This window comes from Halyomorpha halys, unplaced genomic scaffold, assembly GCF_000696795.3.
Source record: "Halyomorpha halys isolate HHAL.00 unplaced genomic scaffold, Hhal_1.1 Scaffold910.1, whole genome shotgun sequence".
Classification (NCBI taxonomy): domain Eukaryota; kingdom Metazoa; phylum Arthropoda; class Insecta; order Hemiptera; family Pentatomidae; genus Halyomorpha; species Halyomorpha halys.
The window spans coordinates 193,560-203,775 of record NW_027106583.1 but is presented as its reverse complement, the minus strand read 5'-3'; the positions used below and the strand labels follow the sequence as shown (position 1 = coordinate 203,775).

The following is a 10,216-nucleotide window of genomic DNA, read 5'->3' as shown; positions in this document are numbered from 1 at the left end:
TATATATAACAAAAGTATTTTATCAATCACTTTACAAAAGTATATTGTCAATCAGTATTTTCTTTCCCCAGATGACTCAACAAACCTTAAACATTTACCTAATCACCTATTATCTTAGGATGGGTTTGTTTTTGTTTAGTAGCACAAAATATCATTGGTCATCAACGTCATTTATATCTTATTTAATTTTGCTTATATTTGGTTAATTTTATTTACACATTTTTCATTTAAGATGAATTGAAAGAGTCATCGCACAAGATTCATATACTCTTTGCTATCTCATACACAAGTAAGCATCAGTTGCACTGACTGTGCAGGGACTCCTTTAGAAGAAGTATTCTGTTATTTTAACTGCCAAAATTAATTTATTTAATTAAAAGTCTCAACCGGTAGACTTCCTGACCATCTTAACCTTCAGACCTTCAAATTACAACACGCATTACGAGAGTTGTAAATGATTTTCCCGAGAACTATCACATCAGTTATGTGTGTTTTCCAACCTACAATATAAATTCTTTCTCAGCTTCATTTATTCAAAAGTTGATTACTCTACTTTATCTATACTTATCAAAGATTACACAAACTTCTTTATGTCTACTTATTTACTTCCAAGGACTGTACTGTTGTATCATTTGTATTATTTATTGTATGTATTATTTGATATACAAATGATACATTTCATACCAGCATACATCTCTTTTGTTTTAATTTTTTTTTATTAATTTTTCAACAGTCAAAATGAGTATCAAACCAGAAACTACCTTACTGTTTTAACCATATTCAACCTATTAAATCTTTAGAATTTCTCCTAGTAACAATAGTATTCAGCATCTGTTACTATTTATGCATACACAAATCAGTCTTCAATAATTTCCCAGCAATGCCCAGCTGATTAATTCACTAGTGTAAGTTTTTAAGTACCACATGAGCCATAAGGAACTGAATATCATGTTTTATGGTTTCCTGTACAAGACTATACTTTCCCAAACCAATATTTTCAACACCACAGTCACTACTAACAAGTTGTCTATCATTGTTCTCATAAGTAATGTGACTTTCTAAAAATTATTTCTTAAAATAAAAGCATATAAGAATTATCAAAGAAAAAACAAATTATAAATGCACAATAGAAAGAGAAACCAACCTTCTCTCACAGGTTTTTCTTCAACCGGTTTTGGTGGGGGTTTCCATATTTTTGCTTTATTTACCAAATACTGGACCTAAAAATACACAAGAATAAAATAGATTTGATTGTTAGGGTAAAAATAACAAGAATATGAACAAATAGGGTTATTACCTCTCTATCTAGTGAAGCCATTTTGTCAGACAACACTTTGATTGTCAGTTTCGGAGTTTCCCATAACTTCAATTTGTCTTGGTCAATAACAGCTTTTTCCATCCATTCCTGAAATTCATATTGACAAAACATTTACAAATATTATTTTACATTTATATAGATTATTGGATTTTAAATTGACATTTATTTCAAGAGTTTTAATTGTGCAGCTACAAAGGAGTAGGGTAGAGTGACTCAATTAGGAAGGTCATATACTTAATAGTCAGCAGAATGTTAAGGCATGAATTTACATTTGTAAATCTCATGCCTGATTAGAGGAAAGTTAACTTAGATAAACAAGTATATACCATTTGGATAATGAATTAAAGTTAAAAATCAATTAGTCAACTATGATGGTTTGACAAGTTAAAAGGACACATGCAGTAAGCTGTCAATATAATCAAAAACGGGTGTGATTCACTGAAACTTTTGAGTTATACAGTCTCATGACCACTATCTTTGTTAGTAGAGGTGGCATGATCACATTCCTTGTGTGATAAGCTGTAACAGCTGAAGCTATGTAGCCGAAAGGCAAGGTAGGGTGTGTAAATAAATAAAAGAATCTCATGTCCTTTTGAGTTAGGCTTAGAGTCTAAATTTTCATTTCATATTCGAGTAAATGTGTTCAATTTTATCTATAAACAGATGAGGGAATATGGATAACTTTGAAACATCGAGTTTTTTTACATCTTAAGTTTGCTCTACTGATTTTATTTCTAAATATTTTGTACTTGTTTAGAACTTATAGTATACTGTAGCTCCCAACAGCATACAAAAAGTTTAGGAGAATAAAAAGAACACTGATTAATTGCATTCAAGTATTTAGAAATTAACTAACTGGTAGCACTGACTGTTTTTAAATAACCATTTTTTAAAAATACCTCATTTTCAACAATGCTGAATACTAATTAATATCTGACTTGAATAGTATTTATGAATATCAATTTATACAACTTTATTCATTGTAATACTAAAGGGATTCACAAATTCTTCTGAGGAAATACGAATGAAAATAATAAGTAGGCGTTTATATAGTGAAATATATCATCAAACACTATAAAGACAGCTTAAGATTAAATATTTTAATTTATCTTTAATGAAAGACTGGATTTCTTTTTAATACTTTCAAAACTTGTTGGCTGTTTAAGGGCAACAACTAGTACTAATTTAAAAATCTACAATGACAAAAGTTCTTATATTATACTTACAAGAGAACAAATATTAATTACACTACTTGATGTACTAAACTAGTTCTTAGAAAATTCTTCCAAATTTAAATAGCTCATAAGGAAGATAATTAAAAGCAGTACAAAATACAAAATCACACTGATTACTCACGTGAGTATCCTTAATAGTCTTCTCTAAAGTTTCCAATTCCACGGCAGTGAATATTGAAGCCTGCGGACTATCTGGCTGCTGTAATGAAATGTTTTTGATGGTCATAAGAAAGTTAGTACTACCATTGATCATCGTCTTCAGGGCTTTGAGGGCCTCTGGTCGTTCTCTGTGTTCACCAACCCTCATGAACCAGTTCTCTGTTAGCTTTCTCAAGCCTTTCAATTTTTCAGAAAGTGTCTCAGCATTAGAATCCATAGATTCCTCATCCAACCACTCTGCAATCTATTTTACAAGAAAGTAAGTTAAATCTAAAATCTGACAAGAAATGTATTAGTAAATTTATTATTGTTGCTAAAGCATAAAACCAGATAAGTTCAGATTATTTTGATTTGTAGCATTTTATTACAAAATTTTTCTAAACATATTATGCACAGCAATTACTAGTTTATTTTTCAAGTCAATGTAATATATCAATGTGCTAGTACACACTATCTTATAAATGAACCTCAAAATTTAATTTGTAACTTCTTTGTATCACTTGAAAAGTTGAGATAAGACAATTATGTTGTGTCACACTTTTGACAAAGATATAATAGTACAAACACTACATACAATTTGTTTCTAGTTCTCCCTGTAATTAATTCATAACATTATTGTTAATTAGAAAAAAAAGTAAATGATAGAAATAGAAGGAACTACTATAGAATCAATTAGCTCTTGATATAAAACTGATATTTGACCTTTTAATCACTCTTAATTGAGACAAATATATGCATACTAACTTAATACAGTAAGAATTTAACAGTTATCTCATTAAAGTCTGGTAGTTATGGCTTTGAAAATTAAAAATTCACAACTATCTTGATTTTTATGAAAAATGGATACAGCAAGCTATACAGCTCATAACCTCACATTGTTGCATAAGCTGTGATTCCTTCTAATTCCAAAAAAAAAATCAACATTACGATTTTTATTATTTTAAAATAAATAAAATAATGCATCATTCTGGAGATACTCTGACTCAACCATGGTTTTGTAGGATATATTTTCTCATGAATTCAATAATTCTTTTGAGATGTGCGATATAAACAAAGCAAGTTTTTTGGTCATTGCATTAAAATAAAAAAGTAAAAAAAAAACCTAGGTGTATGAAGGAAAGGTTTTTAAAAAAAGGAATAACTATACTCTAACAATTCTTTTTTTTTTTTTTAAAGAACTAAAAATAAATGAATCAAATAATTTTAGAAACTTCTTGCAATTAAACAATAGATTGATTAAAAAAATCTACCAGACAGAATTTGTCAAAAACACTGGGTAATATAGAAAAACTGAATCAATATTTCATAATAATGCTCATAGATGATGCAATATTTTAACATCCTGTACAATAAAAATCAAACTTATTTTAATTGACAGTTTATATTGCATAATCTTTCAATAACATCAACAGGCAGTCAATATATTGTACAATATATTAATGATAATATTAATCATCTCTAGGCTGCGTTAAAGCATAGATTATGATATCTATTACAAAAAAATCATAACCTTAGATACGGCTTCAGATATTTTTTGCTTTTCATCATGAGACACAGCAGAAGAATATTCATCAGTTTTGAGCCTATTTTGTGTTTCAAATACAAAACTCTCAAGAGCATTAAGTGTACTTTCTCGCTGGTGCCGTTCTTCATCATTGGCATTGAGTTTCGCCAACCTGTTTGAAACAAATAATTTTTAAAAATTTTCTTTTCAAATCTACAAACCCTATACTACACAAGTTTAAAAAAAGTTGATCCAGGAGACTAAACATTGCCTAAATTCTAATTTGAGGAGATGGTTGGGGGGTGATAGTCATACTCAAATAGAGAAATGCTTTATTCATCCATGTAGCCAAAATACATCGGGTTGCTACATTACACAGCATACTAATCAAACCGTGATCGGACATATATAAATTACATATATTGACATGATATAATAAAAAAGAAAGAAAACAGTTTTTTTTTTCCCCCACAGTTTCCTTTTACAATCAATTCCAGTCTACACAATAAATACAAATATTTCAATTCATTCCTTTTTCTTTCCCTTTTTGTCCCTTTTATTTCACAATTTTTATTTCATTTGATCGACAAATTCACTCTCACGAATTCACCCTCTCAGATCCTCTCCAGTGACCCATTAAACAAATTCACTATTAGACAGCAATGTGAGACCAAACATAAATAAGTTGCAATAACTTATTTATTAGTCGACATTTCGGCCAGAATTTCCAGCCTTCATCAGGGTTAAGAACAAAGAACAAGATAACAACCAATGAATACAAAAATTAAAAAAGAAATAGTTTAAAAAGTGAAACAATACGTTACAAAGTGGGTGGAAAAAAAAAATACATTTTTAATAAATTAACTATTTGCGAATATGTTAAGGATAAGTTGTGCCTGTCGGTTTTTAAATTGATGAAAGAAGGTTCTAATTGGAAATAGAAGATTTCAGAGATGAGCCTTTTGTCATGGTTGCGAACTGTAGCTAGTATAGACGTTTTTTCAAAATCGAAGGAATGATTTAAAGAAAGAGAATGTTTCAAAAGTTTTGAGGCAGAATGATTATGTGAGGAAACAGAATATTTGTGTAGTTTGATATGGTCTTTTAAGAGGTTTTTGTTTTCACCGATGTAAGCAGAACTACTATTAGGGGTAGAGCAAGGGATGTGGTATATGACATGTGATCGGTGTATAAGAGGGATAGGGTCTTTTAGTTTTGAGTAAATATTAGATAGTGTGTTGTGAGGTCTAAATGCAATACGAAGGTTAGGTATACCTACTACTATAGTAGAACATAAGAATTTTTTAATGTTATCGGAAAGAGAGGGGATGTATGGTAGTGACCTGTATAAGGGGATAGAAAGGGGTTGTGAAGAATTAGGTGAAGTGGTGAGACGATTTTGGTAGTTGTATATATGTTTATGAATAATATGGAGTGGGGAGTTATTAACTAAAAGTATTTGTTTAATGCAGTGTGTGTTTTTTTCATGAAATGGGAATAAGAAAGGAAAAGGCCACAGTGGATAAGATTTTTGGCTACGTTAATTTTGTAATGGTAAGGATACTGAGAGTGATAATTTAGAAGTCTGCCTGAGTAGGTAGTTAATTTATTAAAAATTTATTTTTATTTTTTCCCGCCCATTTGTTTCACTTTTTAAACTATTTCTAATACATTTGTCGTCACCCTCTTATACATTTCCTCTTTTTTAGTTTTAAATATCCAAATACTTAAAACGCATTGTTATCTTCCGGTAATTTCGTCATCCTTGTAACATATTTTTAAACATTTTCTAAAATCATTTGTCGTCACCCTCTTACACACTTTCCTCTTTTAAATATTTTCTACTTTTTATTTTTTACCCACTTGTAACATTTCCTCCAAAAAATACCTCGTCATCTTCGTATTTCGTATATTTTTTAATTCTGAGTCTGGCCGTTGGCGGCGTAGAACTTACTTGGCTGCCAGATTTGCTTCGAACAGGTGTGTTTTATGTTTTATTCTCTTTTTTTTTCCTATCTTTCTTTTACCCCCCAGTCAGGAGTGAATATATTGCAAAAATAAATAAATGAGTACAATTAGAAAAACTAATAAATAAGTACATGAAAAAAAGTATAATTAAAAATAAAAACACAGGTCATCTGAAGTGGAACCTAAATCACAAACCCTCTCAAAGAATGCCAATTCATTGAGCCTACTCATAGAATCGAAATGATTTGAGGAATCAAATTCTAAAAGTAACTAAACATAATGAACATATAAACGTGTTCAAAAGACCTTTCCAGTAAATGGAGTAACCGCTATTATTTTTCAGCATTTCAAATCTAAAAAATAAATTGTAAGATGGTTGATTGAAGATATGTAGTATATAAAAGGAACATGGTCAAAACAACTCCAATAGTAATAAAACTATATATTATGAGCCAACGTTTTGCAGGGCTAAAAAAGATACTAACAACTAAAAAATGTATTCAATTAACAGAGTACATAACATGAAATAAAAGTAAATTAAATATCATTATGTGAAAATTTATATAATGTAGAAGTAAAGATAATATTAGGAAATTTAAGAAAAGATTAAATATAAGCAGACACCAAATGATAATATACAGTTATAACTGTACTTAACATAATCATGCTGGTTTAACATGACAATCCATCTTTTATTTTTTATGTCTTATATTTTATCACTATTTCATATTTATATTTAATGTGTTCTTTTAAGTATATAACTCTACTATCCATCTTTTATCTTTTATATTTACATATTTTATATTCATCTGACACTTCCACATTACACTTAATTTATTACTTTACAATTAATGCTTTTATTATATAAATTTACAAAGCCTTTGTAACTCTATTCAATTTTGTATATTTTCTTTCCTTCACTTTTAATTTTTGTAAAACACACACACATTTATTTATCTCCTCCTTATTATGCATGTTATCATTTGGTGTTTGGCTACATTTAATCTTTTCTTAACTTTCCTAATATTATCTTTACTTCTACATTAACATTATATTATGTTTTTCATTATTGTCCCTTTTTTCTTATCCTTTATTTTATTCTTATTTTCCATCTTTTAATGTGTACTGTATTTAAGCAAAGGTAAGCAAATATGTTGACTGAAAATCAAGATAATTAAATAAGTAATTTACTTTATGTAACTTACTTTTCCTCCTCTACTACCTTGAAAATTATAATATGAAATATTAGTTGTTAAAATATTGACAATATTAAATATAAAAAAATAATTGTAATTACTAATTAACATCATACATGATAGCAATTGTAATTTGGCTCAACTAGATCATAATTACAATTGTAGTGAATCATCGGATAGTTTTAATTATCAACTTCAATTACTAGTAATTGAAATTAAATTTTAACCAACACTGAATATAAAGGTCAGTGTTTATTTTTATACTTTTAATTGATCTTGTTTAATTTTGACCATAATAAAAACTAAACTAACTTTTAAATTGCAGTCCTTTTTGGAATCTTAGCTTTAAATTTTAAGAATGACACTTTTTGATAAACTCATTAGGTAAGGAGATCATTGTAATTGGGTCAGAGACCCCACCAAATATTTTTAAATAGGCATTTGAAAGACAATTAATTTCTCAAAAAAATTGTTTAACTTAAACCACTTCCTTAATATTCCCCCACTTTGATTATTCCAGTGTGGTTTACAGGCGTTTGTTTCTCTGGGGATCTTGATGCAAAATTAAAACGGTTATAATTGCTTTGTACAATTCATTTTTGGGGTCCCCAGGGATGCCTCTGTCACTAGATTTTATAAAGAGTTGAAATGGCTTTACCCCTCCTTCCATCGTAAATCTATGATATCCTTCAATTTAAATTCTCAGTGCATTCCTGCAATACCCACTCACGGCCTTCAGACTTATATGTAATTGCCCATCGGACCGCAGCCTTTGGTAGATCTTTCCTCATCCGTTCCTCTTCCTTATGGAATTATATTCCCTCCTTTAATCATAGTTCTACTAACCTTCCAATCTTCAAATTCTGTATCTTCAACCACCTTCTGTCCACCCAATTCCGTAAGAATAACAATTGAAAGTTTCAAATAAGGTTTATATATTTTCTGTATTCAATATTTTCGTTTATAATTGTAAATATATATATATATATATATATATATATTAGCAGAAATTGTATCTTTTCATTTATTATTTGTAGTTTAATTGTATTTGATTTTTTATCATTTTTTAAAATTATATTTATTCAATTCTTATTTTATATATTCAGTTAATTATTGTTGTTCATTTTTATCTATTAAAATTCATTATTTTATTATATTTTATGACATTTTATAATTTCATTTTGCATTTTACTCTAAGGCTCTAAAGCCTGATTTTGATGCTTGTATATTATTCTAAGGGATCAATCCCAGAATAAATAAAGAATGTTATTATTATTACCAAGGGTGATATGACTTGTTGAAGTTTTGACCCATGTTTTAAAAGTATTTTGCTCGGTTTTTCATGTAAAACTGTTCTTTGACTTAAATTGTGAATTATTTTTTTTATTAATTCCAAATCAGTTATATCACCATCACCTATATCATTCCAAAGGCACCTTGAAAGGATCAATTTTAAAATAAGAGAAAATAAATTAATAAATAAGATAAGTAAATCTCTATGGAACTAATATTAGTTAAGATACAGCAAGGGATTACCAAATCGGTATTAACAGGCAAAGTAGTAAGGAATGTTGTGGTGAGAGTTTACATACCTGATATTTAAAAAAAAAAAAATGTTGTAAGTGTTAATACAATAGCATAACTTACTTTGATTGTGACTGCTCCAACTGCTCACCTCGCAGTTGTGGTACAAACAATGGAACTTCTTTGGAGTTGATGTTTTCCTTCAGTACAACAGGTTTCGGTTTCTTATCTTCCTTTTCTCCTTCCTTAGTTTGTTTCTTAGTATCATCCTTCTCTCCAGAATCTGAGGTTTTATTAGATTCACTAGGTTTCTCGTCTTTTTTTTCACCTTCTTTTGCTTCTTCCTTATCTTCAGGTTTATCATCCAATGCTTCCTTTGGTGGCTCTGTAGCTGGTTCTTCTTTTGGTGCCTCTTCACCTAAACAGTTTCATAGATTTTAAACTATTATTGTAGTTTAAAGGGTTATTTTTTCAAGTTTTACATTAGGGGTATTCATGATCTTTAGACTAACATGTTAAATGGAGAAATATTTCCTTCTTTTGCCATGTTAAAATGAAATAACATGTAACATGGCAGAGAGTCTGTTAGATGGAGAATGATATCACGCAACAGACCAACTCAGCTTTTCACCATTTTTGTTTGTTGTTAGATTAGTTCTTTTGTGTTAGTTATTGTTTGTTACTCCTATTGTTAAATAACAATGGATAACTATAATAATTTTATGGAGAAAAAAGTAGGAGAAGTAACAAGGAACAAATCAGATAGACGATGGTAAGTGACGAAGCTGTTAGGGATTTTATTATCTCTTAAAGATTATTCGAGGAAAGTGTACAATTCATTGTTTCTATACATATATAAATTAAATATATGAATATATAAAACTTTGTGTATCCTTTCTTAAAAAAATCAACCAGGAATAAAATTGTATAAGTGAGCATTGCACTTTGAAAACAATAGCAAATAAAAAAACCGTGATTTTAATTTTGAAATGTGTTCAGGCGCAAATGTAATCAGACTGACAATAGTCTTAGAGAACAATAAACTAACAGAAAATAAATAAATGTGGGTGAAATTTTTGGATATGAATTAACATCAATTTTATGTGATTTATCCGCGAAAATTGAATGATTCCTGTATTATTGTACTATAAAATTAAATTTAGCAAAAGTTATATAATGATGAAGAAATATATATAATGATGAGAAAACAGTTGAATGTGGATAATATATTGTAATAATTTAAAAAAATATAAAAAATAAAATAAAAATTATCTTTGCTCGTTTTATAAATTTTTTCAAATATAAAGGATAA

General features: G+C 28.7%; 1 protein-coding gene across 2 annotated transcripts in view; it reads right to left on the bottom strand.

Annotated features, from left to right (window-relative positions):
* The window catches only part of Grp170 (Grp170 co-chaperone), a 36,740-nt gene that overhangs the window by 8,730 nt on the left and 17,794 nt on the right, over positions 1 to 10,216 (bottom strand). For both annotated transcript variants that reach the window (XM_014430746.3, XM_067044967.1), the window contains exons 11-15: positions 9,028 to 9,322; positions 4,223 to 4,388; positions 2,675 to 2,956; positions 1,298 to 1,405; positions 1,145 to 1,220 (exon numbers count right to left, since the gene is read on the bottom strand). In XM_014430746.3, coding sequence (XP_014286232.1) covers positions 1,145 to 1,220; positions 1,298 to 1,405; positions 2,675 to 2,956; positions 4,223 to 4,388; positions 9,028 to 9,322 — 927 coding nt within the window. The remainder of the gene's footprint in view (positions 1 to 1,144; positions 1,221 to 1,297; positions 1,406 to 2,674; positions 2,957 to 4,222; positions 4,389 to 9,027; positions 9,323 to 10,216) is intronic.